Source organism: Accipiter gentilis, chromosome 3, assembly GCF_929443795.1.
Source record: "Accipiter gentilis chromosome 3, bAccGen1.1, whole genome shotgun sequence".
NCBI classification, from domain to species: domain Eukaryota; kingdom Metazoa; phylum Chordata; class Aves; order Accipitriformes; family Accipitridae; genus Astur; species Astur gentilis.
The window spans coordinates 41948800-41969496 of NC_064882.1; the positions used below are offsets into that span (position 1 = coordinate 41948800).

A 20697-nucleotide genomic window follows, 5' to 3' on the forward strand; every position below is an offset into this window, starting at 1 on the left:
ACCATATATATGATCACCATTAACCATCCCAGGAACTTAAATATGGCCAGGACTCAGCTCTTGGATTCACCTAAATTTAGGTGTCTAACTCCCACTAGTCTGCAGAGAGCTGGTCAATGCTAGACCAGTGCCCTACTTACTAACATCACCATCAACTTTGAGGGCAGCTCAGACACCGACACATAGATGACTTAATCAATGAGCTGAACACCTCTTGCGGTGCCTCGGCTTCATGCCGCAGGGCAGCATTCCCATGCCTGATGGGGTGAGCCCTATGGAGGGGACGAAGGGATCCCCTGGAGCACCTTCCCCACGTGCACCCAGCTTCTCACACGCCCCAGTGGTGTGGAGGCTTGAGGCACCAGTGCAGCTGGCTCGGAAAAATAATTTGTAAACCTGCAGATGCAGGGGGATCAGTTCTTATATGAGCAGGACCACACGGAGGGAGCCAAATGCACGTCAAGCCTGCACCCTCCAGGTTCATCAGGGCTGTCCTGGTGCTCCCTATAGGCTGCTGCCCGCTTGAGAGAGGAGCCAGGGAGGGGACCCCCGTGTATAGGCAGTAGTTTTCAGAAACGCTTTTTCGTTCTCACTAAATCCCCAATCCAAACCTTTCCCTTTTGCTGAAAGTCTTTGCAAACACTAAGCAAAACCTTTCCCGTTAATCTTTCTTCATCTCGCTAAAACAACACAGACTGTCTGTCTCCAGGGAAGGCTGTCACAGGATATGGGGGAGGAATCTATCATTTGTAATGCGCGGAAATATAACTTGCATATATCAAAGGCATTTTCTGTAAAAAACAAATACGCAGCAAAGATTGGGAGGCCAAACCCCCACTGCCTTCAAGCTACTGTGCTTAGCAATCGTGTGAGCAACAGCCTGAGCAAACCCAATTAACTTGATTTGTAGATTGCACAGATTAGCAATTGTGTTCCAATAGCAAATCCCACAAGGAGCCCCTTTCCCTTGTGTTTCTGTACTGCTCCTCATTTGTTACCATAATACATTAAGGGGACCTATCTAAATCCCTTCAATTTATGTACTGCCAGGTATGCATTCCTGGCTTCCAACAGCACCTTCTCACCAAGAACTGTGGAGATCTCTGCAAATTTTAATTCTGAAAACTCTCCAATGTCTACGTCAGGTATATAAGCAAAAACCTTGACACTGAGGCATTGAGTGGCTCAATTTAGCTGTTAACACAGAAAGCTTGGAACAGGACCGAACTGTCTCTGGGACACGATTTCTGACGGACTTCATACTTTAGCCCCCAGCCACGCCGGGGCTCCTGCACCCTCCAACACCTCTGTCTTATCTAAATTTCACTCTCGATGTGATCAGATCCAAATGTGGGACCCTTTGCATGGTAGCAACCCAAACGAGGGGCATCTATGCAAAAAAAATACTCTGAACACTGAAAAATGTTGCATGATCTGCTCCTAGAGTAGAAATTATTCTTTCAGCTTTATGAAGAGTTACCTCTCAAGTAAAAATGCCTTATGTGGAAGTACATAGTCAAAGTTGCATAAGATTCTAGTAAAGTTTGTTTTAAAGCCAGAGATGCCCCTCTAAAATGAAGAGGTTTGTGAAGCTGGAAAAAAAAAATACAATGACGACAGAGGGGTAGGGAAAGATATATTTTTTTTGGTACTGCATCACCTAAAGAAACATGTTCTGCTGGTTAAAATAAAAAACCCAAGATGTCTGATGAATAGTTCTACTGATATTGACTGGATTTCTATATTTTTAAAAACATGAGCACTTCATAAATACACTGAAATATTCTGTCATCACCAGACAGAACATGCCAGTTTTCTATAAATACAGACATCTGGCGGTGGTTTCTTCTACTGTTATGGATTTCTGGTGTGAAGAACGCTACTTTGTGAGCAAATGCATGTTGGAAATTAATTTCATATGCGACAGGTTACATTAAAGAGCAAGAAAGATTTGCTGGGCAGAAGCGATAACAAAAACACTGTGTTCCCATATTGCTCCTGACCCTCTGTATGAGGTTGCCTGCATGATATTGTAGGCATAAAATATGTTCCTCCAAGCAATGACATGAAGCTTAATTAAAGCATGCTCACAAATTGCATTGAAACTTGAAAATGGGACTCGGTATTTGGTGTTGTAATTCCAGCCGTGGTGAAACATCACTGAGAAAACAATGAATATTAAATATCAGTGAATAACAGCATGCTTTGTACAAGTCACCTGAGGGGTGCCACAGCAACAGCCAGGTATATAAAATCCAGTGTTATAGGGCTGTGCCATGACTTGCTTTCTTCTTTTTTTTTTTTTGGTGAGATTTCCAGCCAGATCTCTGTCCTAATCTGGCCCACGATACAACGTCCACAGACTTGCATCAGACAGAGGGCAAGCTGGGGACACACGGGGTCACCACAAAGATGCGAGCATGGGGGGACACCTTACATCACTCAGGGCTTGCTCAGGCTGCAAATCTCGCACTCCAAGGGTGACAGAAGACACCTTTGTGTAAGGGCATGGGCTATGTTTTCTATCTACATCTGCCTTGCTCACCAGGCTGCCTATAACAGAGTCATTAGCATCAGCTGGTAAATCAATTTTTGGCTGGAAAAGTTTCCTTTCTGGTTAACATAAGCCAAGCATAAACACTCCCTCACGGGTTAACAAAAGCCAGCAGCCCAAACAGGGATAACACTTCAAGAAAAGGGGAGCGGAGTCTGGGGAGAAGTTGAAAAGACAATTAATCACAAGCTTTCCTACACTGTGACACATTTTTGCCGGTGATCGGGCATTTAGGGCACCTCTGTGTTGCTCCTCACCCCCTTTAAACCCTGGTTGGGGGGAATATTTTCCAACTGGATCCATCAAAAGAGCAGGGACCACAGCTGCCCTTGGCATCCAGCCGTGGCTGCCCACCTTCCCCGCTCCCTTCAGTAAACACCGCTAATTCACCAACTCCATTAGTGCTCTTTTTCTTTCTCTCCAAAATCACCCTAAAAACATTTTGGAACAAAAGACAAAGAGAAGGGGGGGGAGGGGGGGGGGGGGAACACCCACTAAACCCAAAGTCTCCAGACAGTTCTCAGTGTGTGTCAAATACTTGCTAAAAAATCCAAATAAAGACAAACCCAAGAAGCCTTGATACCCTGCGTTATCTCTGCAGGCTGGCTGCTGCCTTATCAGCTCCGACAGAAACCAGCATTTAAGAAAAATTCAGTGGCCTTTGGGTGGAAGCTGGTTCCTAAGAAAATACGCAGCCAAATTGCTGGAAGTTGGTACCAGAGGAGAAGGTGAGTGGTAAGAGACAGCCTGAAAGCCTCCACCATCGTCTTGCTGTTCTCTGCCAGGAAATAGGCTGCCACGTATGATTTTTAATTATTTTTTCATAAGTCACTCCTCACACTTCACACCCATTGCAAAGGCCAAGAGCTACAAGGGTGAACAATTACTCGAAATGCTGCTTGCTATCATTAGGGACTGATGGAGTCCAGGCAAATCCACCAGCTCTTGTTACCAGGTTTCAAAGTGCACCAGAAATGGAAAAGACAGAAGATGATGTCCGACACTGGTGTTAAGTACCACTGTCCTGATGGGGAAGGATAAAGATGGTTTTTTCCCACCCTCACTCATAACAAAGATGCTCTTTTTGGATAAACTCTCCATGGAAGAATTTTTTCTCAAAAACCAAAAGTCCTGTTTGCTCTTGCACGTAACTCACCGTGCACAGATTTTTGGCAACCGCTTTGCACAGGAGTTGGACTTTCCCTTTGCAAGGGCATGAGGGTCCCACTCTTCAAGAAGTTGTAAAATAGTTATAAAACACCTTTGCTTGACATTAATTGATGGGTAGAATGAGCTAGAGAGAGAAGAGCTGTCTCAAAGCCAAGGGCTGCTTTTCAGCGTCTCATTTGTAACTTGACAGAGGGAACAGCTGGTGGGAGGCTGTCTGCCTCTTGTCAACCCCAGAGGGAAGGACGGACAGACAGACCCTCCCAGGGGAGCTGCCCTGGCATTATAAATGCCTCCAGTAGAGGGTGAGTGGCTTTCTACCTCTGACCCGACCCTTTCTCCCCCAGAGAGTCCTCACAAATCTTCCTCAACAGCTAGCAAAAATTGAAGTGACACAGCTGCGCCCCAAAAATGCCTTTTTTTCTTTTTCCTTTTTTTACCTACAAGTTTTGCCCAAGATAACATTGCAGGCGAGGCAGAGGAATGAAGCAAAGGGAACTGCAAGTGTGGAGAGTGTCTGTACAACCAGGCTCAGGCCCTCACACAACAGCACTCTTAGGGGCACAGCCTCCCCATCAGCACCCAAAAATGATAAAGCAGACTTCAAAATAACAGGACTGGTTTAAAGAAGTCATGCAAAACTTGCTTTGCTTCTTTCTTTATTTTCCCTCTGGTATCTAAGCCAGCCAACAAAGTTGATACACGCAACTCATTTTCTATCGACCCGTCAAAATCATCAAGGCTGAAATCTTGTGGGTTAGTTTCTCTTTTCTTCTACTGAAAGCTGAGTTATTTCCCAGTCTCCATGATCCCAGAAAAATAATTTTAAGGGGAAAAACCCAGTGTCAAAATCATTGTGAAATAATTGATACCACTTCAGCCTATGCTTAGGTCCTCCGCATTTCAAATAAGGGTCTTCAGCAAGCGTTTCTTTGAATACAACCAATCCTCAGGTGCTTAAAGGTAGGTATGCGCTTAAACACTTGGTAAAATTGTGTCTGAGATCAGAAACTTCTGTAGTTGCACAAGTGCATTGAAATAATCAGGTACGTACTTCCCCTTGCGTGTCTCCAGTGTTGTGCTACATGGGTTTCAGTGGATTCAAACGGGGATGAATACAAATAAATGTGTCATACACTATTTTCCTTGTTTTATTTGACTTTAATTACTTCTTAACAGTACTGCTGTTTGAAAAAACTCTTTCTCAATTGAGGGTGTTGGTTCCGCCTAGGGCTGCTTGGCCCTTTTCCACTGAAATGCCCTTTCAACAACCACCACAAGTCTTTCCAAGCAAAATGAAATCTTTTGGAAGAACCTCTTTTTCCGTGCCTGTGTGAAAATTTGCCTTTCTTAATGCTCTTCCCCTCCCCCAGATTTTAGGTTGGCTTTTCTTTACACTTTTCCAGGAGGGAACAGAAACCCATGGTGGGCTCCAGCAGGATGTGGAGCAATGCGTGGGAGCAGCCAGACCTTGTTGTTAACATGCATGAAAACAACTTGCTGCTAATAATAATAATGCTTAAATAATCTCTGTAATTATTTTTTTTTTTATTCAAGGACTTTTGACGGTTGTTTCCATAAAAAAAAATAAGCACGGTGGAACGCCTAGCTCTCCCTAAAGTCAACGATGAAGTTTGTACCCAGCAGAGAGGGGATAACTGGGCTTGTGATTCAGGCATACGAACCGTGTTGGGTGTGCGGCGCAAGCCCTTCGGCCCGTGCAGGAACGATACCTTTGCACCTGTTTCGCCTTGGGCACTTGCCCAGGGTTTGGGCACAAGGTTATCGGTCATGTGGGTCTGTACTGTAGCAGCAGCGAAAAATCCTTATTGGGGCAATGTCTGCTTTGCACAGGGCGCTGTAGGCAAGTACGGGATCTCACCTTTCTCAGGTTTACGTGGGTAAAATAAAACTCGGCCGACCAATGGGTCTGGTTTTCGAAAGGAGCCTCTGTCAGAGTAAAACAAAGTCTCTATACAAAGAGCTGTTAGTAACTTGCATTTAAGACTGTAGCTGTCTGTCGTTCATTCTGGGTTTGACAGCTCTTAACACAACAACAGGGCTTTGGTACAATTAGGACTTCAGGCACCAACCCTGATACTAGGAAAAAATCACACCAGCTATAATAACAACTTTGCCTTATGCTGCATCCATTGTATCAACCGAAACTGTTGGTCATTTGTTGACGTGCTCTCCCAGAGCAATATTAAATACTTTAGATGTTGCAGTCCTCCTCCAGTTCTGCCTTAATATCTCTGTCTTGTAGCAAAATAACCTCCAACACATGCCACAGAGAGAAGGCCCTGCTCTGGTTTTAAGGCTGGAATACTTAAAGCACAATGCTCATTCAATTACTTTGGTGCAATTTTCATCTTCCTCAGACAAGTTATTGGGTTTGCTGGTTGGGGGTTTTTGTATTTAGTATAATATCTGCATTAGTCTTGCAGAGGTAAAAAGGAAAGCGCCTGCAAGTACACAAATAGAAAGATCCAAATCGAGAGGCTATTAAAATTCATTCAGGCTTGTTCCTCTCTGCTATTATTTCAATTAGTGTCCAATAACTAAGCTATTCCCTTTTAATTCTACACTGCACATTTTTTTCTTTCAAACACTTGTCTCAGTGGAAGTTCGACACTGTTTTTCCTTCTGGAGAATGAAACCCCCAAGATGTATTTTCAAACTCCCGGCTCAGCGTTTCCCAGATATTTTGATTCAGGGACTGCTGCCAAGATTCACATTTTTCCACAGATCACCGCACGCCCTCACACTCACAGCAGAAAGCCGTCACGGTGACACAGACATGGGGATGGACTCTGGAGCGGTTCTTACTGCCCTGGTTCTTGTTGCCCTTATTGCTGTCCATGAGCCAGCATGGGACCCGATGCTTGCCCCTCTCGCATCATCCAGGCCTGAGAAGATCTGGCAGATTTTAAAGGATATTAAAAACCCCACATCCCTGCTGCCTCGGGATAATTATAGTTATTTAGTACCAAGTTCTGATCTTCCTGAACGTGCCAGAGTTTAGTCTTCCAACACAGAGTAGCCTCAGCAGCCCTCAGGTGGGTACTGGGACATGCACCAGGATCTTCCCTTCTCTACAAAAAACCTGGATCAACAGGCAAAAGCCCCAGTTTCTCTGGGGTGCAGGATCATGGGTCATCATGTTAGATACATGTCAATCATCTTTGGCCAGAATTCACCCACCATGCATCACAAGCCAAAATAAGCACACACACACACCCTCCCCCCCCGCAGATAACCCCTAAAAGCGTTGTTAATGCAGCCCTGCAGCTTTACCTGTTTAGCCTACTGGCTCTGTTCCCCTAGAAAAATATTTTCACCCGCAGGGAGTATTTTGCACAAGTTGTTTTCTCTGCCTTATTTTTGCAACCCCCTGAAGCGGTGTCAGTAGTCAGAAGTCCCCGCAGAGACGAAGCCAAGGCTGGGGGGGGGGACAGGGGGGACCTGGCTCCTTCTCAGGCCTGGGTGACACACCACGTGCACCTTGATACCAGGATTGATGCACGCTGTGCCTGGACCAGAGGGAACTCAACCACCAGCAGCGCTGGTTGCAGCCCATCTTTGTTCCCGGCTGTGCTCCTGATGGAGCAGCTCCTTCCTTGCAGCAGGCAATGCCATAGGAGGGCCAGCAAACGCTGGCAGCATTAACATGCCATTTCCCAGCTCCCCAAATGACTCTTCTCCCTCAGAAGCCAAAAGTAGAGGACAGAGGAAGGAAGATTCCCATTCCCCTATAAAGCACTCCAAATTTCACAGGAACACCGAGACAAACAGAAAATTGTCATGATATAGAGTGTGAAAGCTGGAATCTCCCAATGCAGAAAGGTCAGAGATGTGCTACTGTCTGACTGAGCTGAAGCAAGAGCAAAAATCAATGGGAAATAATTACTGCCTGTGCAGAACAGCCCAAACCACTTCGGGATGAGAAGTTTCTACCGGGGTAATATACACGTTTTCTGATGGGATCCACCGAGGAAGGACCCAGGATACAAATCTGCTTTTTCCAGTTGCCACATTCACTGCCCCCGCGCAGCACTATATTTTGGAGTGTGGACCCTGCTGCATTTCACATTCCTAAAGGGTCATTTTATAAATGTTCACATAAATGCTCAGTCCTCCAAAGTACAGAGCCTTCCTGCCACAAGTGAGAATGGAAAGGACTTGCTGCCAGCGGTCACGCTGCGATATCCCACCAGCTCAGGCCATGCTCCTCTAACAATTTAACCCATCACATTTTTTTCCAGATTGGCTTTCTGCCCAGGTTAGCTCCCCAAAACACCCAACAGCAAGGTCAGAAAGCTCTCACGCTGGCACAAGGGAGTTACAAGCCTGGGAGCAGAGCAGGACAAGGACAGGACGGTGGTGGGGTCAAGTTCAGTCATCTTCAGCTGCCATGAGATCCCACCTGAGAAGCATTTACTGCCAGCATACAAGCATCTGCGGTTGGGCAGAGGAAGGGGGGTCCTATTCGTGCCACTAATGACCCAGCTTAGCAGGACAGAAATCAAGTGCTTGACCTTTCCCGACATCATGCGAAGCAAATGCTTCATATGACATGTCTGCAGCATTATCCACCCGGCACAGGTGCATGACTGCAATTAGAAATGACCGGCATTTCATACATAACAGCACCTTTCAACCCAACTCAGTCTACCCAAAAGCACTTGGAGGCTCAGTTATCACCTTCTTCCTACCCACCCTCCCCAGCACCTTGCCCGCTCAGGAAGCGCCAAATAATTCCCCCTGAAGGCTCACAGCTATTACTTAGAATTTAAATTGGAAGCCACAACACCTCTCTACGTGCTGGTAGTTCTTAAACTTGGTGCTCGGTTTGTCCCGAGACCACTTCTCCCCCCCCCCCAATTCAACTTCCACAAAGAACAATGCTGCTGGTTTGTGGCCACAACAGATTTATTCCCTCCTTCTAGCAGCTTGCACCACCTGTACCTTCAAGGGGCAGTAGCTGCTTGAAGCGAATGGTTCCTTCTGGTTTCTGGGAATAAAAGGCTGCCCTCCATAATCAGGGTATTGTTCTCCCTAAATGGACCCAGACTCTGTAAACACGCTCCTCTGCACAGCACCGGGAGGGCAACTGCGAGCGTGTGTACACGTACATGCAGGGAATGTGTCTTGTTCTAAAAACCAGTAAATTATGTTAATTCATTTCCTCTGCCTAAACAGTGGTAATAAACTTTGCGAAAGTAGGAGGAAAATGTAAACAAGAGTCAATTACAAAAAGGTGAGGGGGAGAGGTAACCGAATAACTCCACCAAATGTCTCCTTCGGGAAAGGACATTCACATTACAGCTCGGATGGGCTCCAGGCAGCCCTCCCTCCATCCCGCTGGAGGTGTAAATGTGACTGTTAACAATTTCTTTCTTTCTTTTTTTGTGATAAGGTTTCAGCCTGTTTTCATGAGTTCAATCTTGGGAGCTGGGAAACGAGCCCCCACCAGCGCCCTGATCCACGGCGAGTACATCCCCGGGGGCTTTGCTCTGCATGTGATGTGAGCACTCTGGTGACTGAAGCCAATACGAACAGTCAGAGCCTATTTGTAATTTTCTAACAGGAAAATAATTTCACTAAGCAAACTACCATGCTTTGACTCAAAACCCTGATTAGCACAGTTTGAAAACAGGGCAGCACACTGTTCTGGGAATTAACTTGCTTGACCCCTAGTCTATAATGGCACTCAAATAATCTGCGAGTCAGACGAAGTTGAAAAACTCTTGGAAGACCACACTGAAAGAATTTACTGGATTTATTGGATTTTCTAGGATAAAAGAAAAATAAGCCTCAAACTCCACTTAGCTAGTCTGTGGTCTTCAGAAAGACAAGCTTTTTCTCCTGACACTATCTAGAAGAGAAACGCTGCCTATGCTGAGCAGCACTTTTTGGGTCTTTCTCTTTTTCTTTTTTTTTCCTTCACCGGAAACACTCAGTAAATAGTAATAAGTATTATAAATATACAGGTCTATTGCTGTGACTACTTTGAGTAGCACCTTGCTGTTTTCTTCCTTGGGATCAGTGGTAAAACATGGGGAAAAGGGACAGATTTCCATGCCTGTAAATCTACAATCCTCTTCCCAACAGGAGTACTCACGGAGAGAAGAGCCCTGAATTGAACTTCAAATTAAATATCCTGTGTCTACTTTACCAACTGCAAAGAAGGACTAGTCTGGTATTTCCAATGAACTTCCAATGACAGGAATAATCCTGTATACATCACTATCACAAATTACTGTTTGAAATCCTCCAAATCCTCTAGCCTACCCCTGTTTGAGCAAGCAGGGAATCAGGAAAAGCATTCTGCCTTAGTGATACAAGCAGGACCTTGCTCTGGTCTAGATAAAACACTGACCCATCCCTACCTTATGGTTTCTCTGGCCCCTGAGCAAAATGCTCTGACTAGCCTCTACCACTTCTTTGTGTCTCTTTGTATCCCAGAAACAATAGATGTGTGCCGAGAGCAGTGGCAAACATTTTCAGATAACAAATCCGGCAATTAGAAATCAACTGTCCAAAGCCAGTTCCCCTGCATATGCAGATATCTCCCTAATAGGTTTACGATTCCTTGTCAGTCAAATCTGTCAAGGAAAAGTAAACACCTGTCCTGGCTATGATTAAGTTGAAAGGTCCACTCTCATTAGGCCTGAAGGAAATTCACCCCGGCAATACTGCATTTCTGATTGGTTGTGAATACCAGGAGGAGGAAAGATATTCATCAGCTCTGATCTGTTAATCTAGTTTTATATTAACTATTGCAGATCACGATGAACCCTCCCATGGCTGGTGCCACGCTGTACAGAACTGAAACACAGCCTGGTCTTACAAGGCCCCGATTTCTGATTGCTCTCTGGTAGGATCATAAATTTAAATCCTACTCACAGCTACTCAGCCACAACTCACTGAACCTAAAGGGACTATCACCTTTATAACAGAGAGCAGTATCTGACCCTGAATATCAAAATATGAAACAACTTATCAGAGCACAGAGCCTGATCTCCATATGCTGGTGGAGTTGGCAACTCTTCTCCCAGTTTCCCACTTTAAACTGCGCAAAAATACATTAAACACTTCCTAATATTACTTGTCTTACTAAAGAGACACTATGATTGCCACAAACATGTTGTGTTAACCTGCAGAAGAACACAAAAGATTTTGATCAACCCAAAAGGCGAGTGAGAAGGCTCACAGCATCCTCTCTCAGAAGGGTATCCATACTCTGCAGAAGTATTAGCCACCAGTTTTACATTGACTGGTCGATGCCAAACAAGCGTTCTTCCTTCCACAACGTCCAGAGGTTTACCCTGTTATTCATTAACCCTTCCATCCTTGACATGCAGTTCATGCACCTGTAACTCGTCTGACACTTGTCATTGCTTAACCAGTGTTAACAGATCTGTTTAGGGGAGAACAGCTGCTGAGAAAAATAGCTTCCTCAATTACTCCAACTTGCACAAATCTCTTAGTCAAGAAGAAAAAGGAGGAGAAGAAACTGCTTCACAGTGCTCCAGCCTGTGCAGCAGCCTAACTCCAGTAGTTTGGCTTGTTGAGCACTGGGAGGCTGGTGAGGCTGAGTAACTGTCCCTTCTCCCTCCTTTGGGGTTGATTTGGCCTCATCCCATCCACTTCTGTCTAGAAAAAGGAAGATTTAAATCAATACAAGGTAATAATATAATACTAGCTACCCCAAGGAAAAAACAAACTTTTACAAGAGAATGCTTCTACTCGGAGTCACACATTTCTCAAAAGCCAGTTAAGCGTCAGACCTGTACCTAATGATGAGGAGGCACCCAGGAGGACGCAGGTGAAAAACGAAATACAGCACAGATTTGGAAAAGCCGCATGCCAACATCCTCTTCAGAGCACACACGGTGCCCACTCGAGACCCTCTCCCAAGGCTTGGCTGCACCAGGCCTCAAGAGCAGCAATATACTAATCCGGCCTAAATTTTCTCTCAGAGGTTGGCTAACGCTTGCATTTCCCTTCGCATCCTCCTCCAGCTCTGTCCCTCTCCCGAATATCTTGTTCTGGGCAGAACTAGCAAGCCCACAGTTGCCACGAAGAGCCTGCACGACACCAGTACCAAACTCTTACAGTCACCAGTTCACAGGGCACGCACCAGCAAACCCAGCAAGGAGCATATGAATTAAAAAAAAAATGTTTATTGCACAAATTAAGTCCGCATTTCTGCATTTGTCTGCTGTTCCTGTGTTTTTATCTAACATGGACAAATACTGACAGCTCCTAAAATACCCACCAAAGTCAACACCACCCAAGTGGCATCTAGGGTATGAGACCTCTTGCATTACTCGCTTCTCAATCACTTGACAGGATACCCAAGATTGTGTAAAACTTTCATGAAATAAATTTACCAGACATAAGGAGAGATGATTTTGGGTCCTGTCAGACTAGAAGCTACTCGTAGAGAGGCTGAGAATAGAGGTGCAGCAGTCCTGAGAAATATTAACCTGCTCTGAGAAGCCTCTGTTCCCTATTTACATTTTTCTTCCCTTAGTGAAGCTCAAAATTAAGTTTGAACACATAATGGAAGTAGTAGCCTGGAGTTACTGGCTGAATTTCTTCCTGAAAATTGGAGAAGTTGTGATGGAATAAAGAGGTTCGGTTATGTGCAGCACTGCTGGATACTGTGTTTCTACTGCAATACAATGGGGAGACTGTGTAATCAGGGTAACCAACCAAACTCCATGAAGCCCGTGTTTATTTGACTCAGAAGGTGGTGGTGGGGGGGGGGGAAATAAATAAATAAAATCAGGTATGTGAATGGATTCAGCAGCAAACGGCATATATTAACTTGTTAAGAAACACTCAGGCCAGTCTTCAGCCCCTCCACACCTAAGAACACCGCCTGTAGACCGGCATCCTTTCTTTGGGGATAAACCCCTCTGCGGCAACCCAAAGTTAAAGCAATGAATTTCCACGTTGCTTTCAGCCCTGGCAGCACATGCTCCGGCCACCAGCCAGCCCTCGCAGTGGGCAGAAGCAATGTGTTTCTAGAATTAAAAAATTGAGTCCAAGCTGTCCAGTCAAGCAGGCGAATGGCAGGATCCAAAATACCACGCTTAGCCCACATCTTTTCTGCTGTCGTACATGAGGGATCCAATACAGAGGTCGATAACACAGATAATCTGTGCAAGTCATCGTTCAGGGAGGGATCCAAAGGCCACGAGAGTGAGTAGAGTCACAGCACCAACACTCACAGGCTCCGAATCAGGTCCTAACCTGTTAAAGCTGGCATGGGCTGCATCTGCTTATCTCATATGACACCGGGGCAGCAGGATGAGATTATTCAAGCTTACTTTTGGAAATACTTTTCTTTTACCTTAGTTCCATAGCTGCTACAAATGAGCACCAGACCCAATAGGCTTGCACCAGACAGTGGCCTTTGCAAATCCTATGTTCACACTGGCTCCACTCTTAAAAAAACCTCCCTTATATGACCAAAAATGTTCAAACTTGGGGCAAAAGATTAGGACAGGTCAACACAGTTAAATACATACGGAGGCATTATTATTAGAGAAAGCTCGAAGTCAAGACTGATTACAGAGAACAAGAAAAGGAATAGAAATCCAAATTAAATGTTCAAAACAAGAACAAATGCATTTCAGCTTGAGCAGCCCACCAGAAAACACAGGAAGAGGTCAGATGAGAGACAACTCCTTGAAACAAGACAAAATGAGCAGGATAATGAAAGGAAAGCAAGAAAGGAGCATTTCCACCGACTCCTGTAATACTGGGATGCATTTGCATGGACCCTTTGAGCAGCATGATTTTACAAGTCACTGCAGACACAAGTAGGAGTTTCATGTCTCAGAAAAATCAGAAAGCTGCACTGGTTCTACTCCCACTGAATAAATAAAGCTATGACTAAAGCTTGTGGTTTGGGGTTTTTTTGGTGGTTTTTTTTTTTTAGTCAAACTAGGTACAAGAGGACCTCTGCATTATTATTTTCCCTTTCAGTGGAAATTTTTATCTCTTCTTCTCAATAATTAATCCGAAAATGCACAGCCAGACAGTGACCATCTCTGCTGCATTCACGTTATTCCATAACAATTATTCTGCGCAGACCCAGATGTACCAGTATCACTCGTGGCGAGACAGCCGTTCAAAAAGGAATTATCAGATGGGTCATTGGAAAAGATCAGCTCTATCAGTCAATTCATGCCAGATGACAAACCTCACCTTTAGTTAATAAATTAGTACCAATGGTCGCAAACCTTGAAAAGCAGGTTCCTACTTGCTAGCAAGTGTCACTTTGGTTTTTTGTTTTCGAATGACTTTTTTTTCCTGAAAGAACCATTTATCTGTAATTTCTCAAGCACTTTCTCATAGCACATGAAAGTCTCTTCTGTGGCTAGGAGTCAGACTTTGGAGTCTAGCCTTTGCTATGTAGAAGTTCATCACAGAAAAGACGTATTTTAATTTGCTGCTTGCGTCTTTTAATGAAGGTCAGAGAAACATATGGACTTGGAAAACAAAGTTATAAAAACTTTAAGGAAAATCTAAATGTATTTGAGCAATTTGCCGAGTTTTGTAATATTCCTAATAAAAAAAAATAAAATAAAATCAACCCTAATTTTCCAGTATGACGCACACTATATTTTATGTTTAAACTCAGCCTCAATTTAAAGCAGCCGACAGCCTCAAAAGAAGGGAGGAACCGGGGTTTAAAAAAATAACCAGGATTTTCTTAGATCGTCATGTTGACTCTAGGTACAAGTCATGCTGACAGATTATTCATGAGCAAGTTCCCCAAGAGTACGATCCAAGAAATGCCCCAAACTTAACCAGAAGATATGCAGTGACTTACATAAAATCTGAATCAGGCTGTTAGACCTGAACATGCTTCTCTTCCACAAGTGAGAAATTACCTAATCATTACATCTGGTAACAACCAATCAACAAGAATAAAGGAGTAAAACGGAAGCCAACAGCCATCTTTCTTATATTATCACTCTTTATCTCTTTCACGTTTACTACCATTCACTCCTAGAAACCCCGAAGTTACAGAATGGTGAATATGTTCACCAGAATGAAGAACTCATCTCCAAAGAAATAAAAAAAAAACTTTCTAGCATCCTATTCCCCTTTCTCCAATACTCAGAGAAACAAAAATGGCACAGAACATTATTTCTGCACAAAACCACTGCATTTTGAGGTGGCCCCATCAGCAAATACCCTGTAAAGCAGGCATCAACCAGGTTTGCAAGCCAAGTGTCCCACAGAGAAGTGCCAGAGCAGAAAGCAATTAAGGTCCCATTCTTCCCCTCCCTACGCAATGCACCGAAAATGAAATCAACATCCAAACTAATTAGTTTCCAGCAGAATATCAGTTTACTCGCTAACAGGAGGGTTGTTACCAAAAACTTCTAAACATACCATACGAAATCTTGTTTAAGCCACGGGACCAAGCCAAGCACATCCCAACGTTACCATATACGGTCACCAAAGCGAATACGATGGCAACTTGACAGATTCGGAACAAATATTGTGTTGTGTGTCACTGAGATAACATAGGCAGGAAAATATCAGATTGTATTACCTGTATCCGACCGGAGGTGTGGAGTGGTAGGAGCTACATTGCTGCAGGACATAGTCAGTAAAGGTTAGTGACCCAAGATGGCATTCATCCCCGCGGAGGAGGGCCAGGGCAGGACGCTGAGGACTTTTATGCCCAGCATAGGGCTGCTTGGAGAGAACAGGAATGGAGTGACAACAGGGACCAACCACCAGACCTGCGTTATTATCCCAGGTCCAGGGCTGACGCTATCCAGTGCGGCTGGCAGCAGGGCTGAAGCTGCCACCCTACGCCCTGGCTGTCAGCTGGAAGGCATGGTCCCTCTTAGAAAACCGCAGCACGCAGGTTTTGTTCTCAAAGAGTGGATCTTGTGCACACAGAAGTCCTCGTCTTCACCCACAAGGGAAAGAAGGGGCTTGGATATTTACCAAAATAGCTCCTGAGGAAGACTTTTTTTGGTACAGGCTCCCTCCAGGAGATCTTAGCCTGGAATAAAACTGGTCGCCGAGGGAGTTATTCCAGATTAAGTTTTTTGGAAGGGTTATTCCAGTGCATTCGCAGGTGTAGACAAGCCCTTAGCCAAAGTCTTTAAATTTCGGCCCCAAAAGCATTGGTTCAAACTTAGCCAGAGCTACCTCATCCTTCATCCCTCCAGACACAGAGAGTTCTGCACCTGGCCCCCTAAAATCAGACCTGCGCTCTGCTTTGCATGGATTCTTTAAATGTATTGCCTCTTTCTTAGGAGTGTATCTTGGTTTGCTAAGATATATGCTTTTTTGCAGCGTTTTGTACATTGGCGACGTGACACATTGGGTCACAAGAAGGGACAGAGCCAGTAGGCACAGCTCCGGACCTGGAAAAACGTCCCTGTTTGCCGGGGCAGAAAAATAAAGTTGCCGCATTAGCCCAATCAGTCATCTCTGCGGAGCCCTTTGCCTTAAAAGGCATCACCTAAATAAAGATGTAAAAATAATACAACGTAACATTTAATGCAAGATTGCAGCTGAGCACTCAACTGTCAGGAAATATCGAAGCCGGAGCGCGTGGGCAACTTAACTCTGCCCCCTTGTGCAAATGCACTACGGCACAGCCCTTCCCCGAACACGGGCACGCAATCAGCCAGCCTCAGATTAACATCCTAATTCCAGCACAAGCTACTTTTGCCTAATACGAGCAGAAGAGAAGGACCAGCGCTTTCACAGAGAGCCTCCTCAGCCACTTTCCTTGCTTGATTGCAAGCCAGCGAGCACCTATTTAACTTCTGACGCCTCAGATTAGGAGGCGTTGGCACGCTTTGGGCCACACACGTCTAATTTGCAATCGAGATACAGATATTAAACGCTGTTTGGCCAAAACAAAGAGCCCTTCTTCCTCCGGAGAAAAGCCTCACGACCTCAGGCTGAGATTTGGCCAAAGGACTGTCTATAAAACCCAAGCGACTGGAACAGGTAGCATTTATACATCTCCAGTGGCCGAACCCACTGTATGATACATTCGGAAAAATCCGCAGGCATGTGAAAAAACGGGCACATTTTTCCGAGAATCTGAAATTATCCCAATGTAAATATTTAATAATTGGGGATATTCAACAGCACAAAATAAGGTTGCAACATGCTGGAGAGCGTCTCGCCTCTGCTCACTTATGAGTTTGATCTTTCATCTATGTCCTCCGCTATCAAGAATACTCTCAACCTCAAGAGGTGCAAAGCAGGATTTAAATGTTAGGGGTTTGTCTATTTTTCTTACAGCAATGACACCTTTTTCTTCTTCACTTTCCCTCCCTTGATACCAGCACGTGAATGAATGACATTTTTCATGAGTTTGGCCCTGTTTTTTAAACTCTGTTTCTACGTCATTTTAAATAACCAGGACCATTGCTCCATCCGCTCGCAGGATGGATTTTTCCAGCTCTGAAAAGAGTTCAAATAACCCAATTACCGATATGATCCTATCAAAGTTATATTATAAAGGCCTTTCCATGGGAAAAATGATGATGTCCTGAAATTACCACTGTTAATTTTCTGTCTCTTCTTCACAGGACAACAGCCCACGGCACTTCATTTTCCAGGGGCAATAAAAGAGTACAAGCAAGACAAGTGCAAACCAAATTTAAACAGGGTCAGCCAGTAAAGCAGCCGATACTCCGCTCACGACAGAGACAAAAATCTTTTTGTCTTCTCCTGCCCACTTCAGATCTTTTCTGGAACTCCACCAACTTCTCAGGTCCATTGCAATAATATACATCCATGAGGTCATCTTAATTCATACACTGCTGCCCATTGCCTACAACTTAAACTGAGTCTCCATTGTAAACCTTGCCTGGAATTCAGACTTGCAGGACTTACAGCCTATATACTGTTTTCTTTTTCATTCAGCTTCCAGCCGAATCATTTTATAGTGCTTTTGCCTCCATAAAATATTTGCTTGGGAGCCAATGCCAAGAAGGAAAAAAAAGCAAGGCACTAACCAAACCTTGGGTTTTTTGAGCAACACTCCCCCTCTCCTTTCCCACCCTCACCCCCAAGGTTTATTTTTGGCAAGTTACGGCCCAAGCGAAGGGCAAGTTTAAACCTTTTAATTCGCAACTCCATGGCACTGGGTGATTTAAAGGTCTTTCAACAATTCATGGAACTCTGATTCTGTTGGGAATTGCAGCTGGAGCAATCTGCATCCTAAAGCCATACCCCCATTCTCCTGGAACAATGCAGCCCCTCCTTTGTGACCAGAGCCAGGGGAGCTGAAAGCATGGTTTCTCATTCAGGCTTTCCAAGGACAGCACCCACCAAGGTACGACACAGGCGAGAGCGGAGGAAAAGCCACCGCTCCTTCCACTCTGATCCCAGAGCTTTGCTTAAAGCACCTTCCCGTAAAGAAACTTCTTTTTTTTCCACCCCCACCCCCCTCCCCGTCACTCCCAGGTCAACATATTTCAATTTGTCTCTGGTAGGATAACCTGTTTATTGAAATCTGATCAACTGCTGGAGTCCCAGCGTTAAAATACGCTCTCGCTGTTGGGAACTGTCATTTGTCTGTCACCGAGGAAGTTAATGGATGTGTTTGTTTAGTTTGCTAGTGGGAATATACAGGGCAGAGGCTGGAGGGATTACGGGAGGGGAGAGGTGCTTCTGATCCACAGAGGAATGCAGTTGCTTTTCTTTACAATTGTCTGTGTATTTTTACCCATGCACGAGAAAAGCCCCTGGAAGTTCACCTGCGCCTAAGAGACCTCAGCAAACCCGGAGCGACCCCGCTCCATCCAAACCGACGGCCCCGAAACACGCAGGTAAGGAGGCACCACGCGTGGGTACGAGCCCGCGCCCCTGCGCAGATAAGCGACGGGCAGGGGACGAGTCCGTGCTGACAGCAATTCCCCTGTGGGGTCCTTCCGAGGGCACCACGGGTGTTCGCGGAGCACGAGCCCAGCGGGGCAGAGGGAAGGGTACGAGTCGCAGAGCCTTTGCAGCAAGCGCGGTCTCCTTACCTCTCGCCGAGTCCGAAAACGCAATTATCCCTGCGAAAAGGAGCGCGAGCTGCAATTCCATTTTGAAAACCAGATCCCTCCGTATCGTACAGGCTACCGTCCTCTCAGACCTGGAGGCAGAAAAAAGGAGAGCGAAATAATTACTGGGGACAAAACCCCCAAACTTTTGCGGAGTTTTAAAACCCATCGCGAAGACTTAAGAGCAGAAATGGCAAATGAAAGGGAAACGTACTTGTAATTCATTCCTTGGCGCTCAGCAAGTAAAACTTTGCCCTCCTCTCTGCTTTAGCCTGATATAAATCAAGAATCCACTGAGGCCAGTAAGCTCCTGTAAGTTTACAGTTAATGCATAATTCTTTGGTATCCTGTACAGAACCAGTCTGGAAGGCAAACCAAACACTAGCAAGTGGCCATAAAACAAGATTTCAGGTTAACAATTTGTGGAGGAACTTGGGGAAGGGGGAGGAGGAACGTTACCTCTCCCATCAGCAGCCCAGAAAACTTTGTGTTGCTGCTTCAGTGCCCCTCAGACAGGCTCCGCTCTGGGTACGCGCCTTCCTCCGCTCCACAACTTCTCCCAACAGCACTGATTTTTCCTTTCCCCTTCGCCCCCCCCCCCCCCCAAGCCCCACTTGTTCCCGTGTGCTCCAGAGGTGCGTCCCGAAGCAAAACCGCACTTAATTATCCAGATTCTTGAAGATGCCTTCGCCGTCATACGCAAACCGGGGGTAGATCAGGTTTACATTAATTACACCCTGTTCTCCTCCTAAAACTCTCACTCTCTAAACACTGTCTGAATTCCTCACCCTTGTAAACTCCCCGGTTGAAACACTCCGTGCCCCCAGGACACACAACAACCCGTGTACAGCATCCAGCAAAGCAAATAGGGACCCTTTGCCATTAGCTTCCCAATTTCCAGCGGGGAGCTGGTACGGAGGGAGGCAGAGGAGGGAGGGAAGGCGCCGGGGGCGGTGGGCGGCCGGGGGGGGGGGGGGGGTGGGGAATTTGCTCCTCCCGGGGCAGGACCCAGGGCCCCGCGGCGGCCGGTAACGGGATATTCGCAGCCAGGAATTGGGGTCGGGGAAGGGAGACTGGGGGGGAGACGGGGATTGGGGGTGGGGGGACGGGACGGGAAAGGGGGAAAGGAGGGGGAAAGGACACCCAGAGCGATGCCACCTGGTGCTGCCCCCCCCCCCCCCGTTTCGGGGCAAGCCCGGCGGCTCCCGGCTTTGGGTTAGTGACTCCCCGAGCCAGGCGGGGGGGGTCTCCCGGCCTGGGTGGTGTGGAGGGGGGGGGGGGGGGGGGGGCACTTACCTTGGCTGCTGCCGGGGCTCTAGCACCGTACGCTGGAGCCCATCCCCGCCGCTCGCCGCCTCATGCCCTCCGCGGCCACGGCGGCCGGCGGGGCGCTCCGCCGCCGGCTTCTACCTCATCTCCCCCCCCCCCCCTCCCCGGGGGGCGGGTGAGGACTTCCCGCTGCCTTTGGGGTGCCCTCCCCACGGAGCGGCTCTCCCCCTCCCTTCACCACCGGCTTTTTACCAAGGGTCCCCTTCCCCTCCGCCCCAGAGGCGATTTTTTTTCCCACTTAGGGAGCCACGGGCGAGGAGCTACGGGAAAGGGGGAGGGGGGCGGGGGGGGGGGGGGGGGAAGATCTCGTAAAATTCTTTTTCTTGCTTTCCGGGTGGGGCTGAGCGTGTGTGTGTGCGGGGAGGGACAGCGAAGACCTGACAGATCGGCCGGGGCTCCGCAAAGCCGCGGGATGCCCGGTGATGCCGTCCCGCGGCTCGCCCAAGCCGGAATCCCGTTTAAGGAGCGAGGGGAGGAGGGGAAAGGGGCTGGGGAAGGGAAGGGGAGGGGAAGGGGAGTAAGGGGGTGGGGGGGGGAGTTGGGGATTGGGGAAGGGGGGGGGGGGGGAGAGAAAGAGCCGGGGCG

The 20697-nt window shown here is 46.5% G+C and overlaps 1 protein-coding gene across 3 annotated transcripts in view; it reads right to left on the reverse strand.

The window, feature by feature from the left end:
• FGFRL1 (fibroblast growth factor receptor like 1) overlaps window positions 1–20313 on the reverse strand; it is a 179785-nt gene extending 159472 nt beyond the window's left edge. Inside the window, exons 1-3 of one of the 3 annotated variants that reach the window (XM_049794469.1) lie at window positions 20080–20313; window positions 18998–19093; window positions 18766–18875 (exon numbers count right to left, since the gene is read on the reverse strand). In XM_049794469.1, the coding sequence (XP_049650426.1) occupies window positions 18766–18875; window positions 18998–19008 (121 nt within the window). In that variant the 5' untranslated portion in view covers window positions 19009–19093; window positions 20080–20313. Of the gene's footprint in view, window positions 1–18765; window positions 18876–18997; window positions 19094–19571; window positions 19652–20079 lie in introns of those variants that run through there. The other 2 variants (XM_049794477.1, XM_049794462.1) reach the window with 2 other exon arrangements.
• Window positions 20314–20697: the final 384 nt, after the last annotated feature.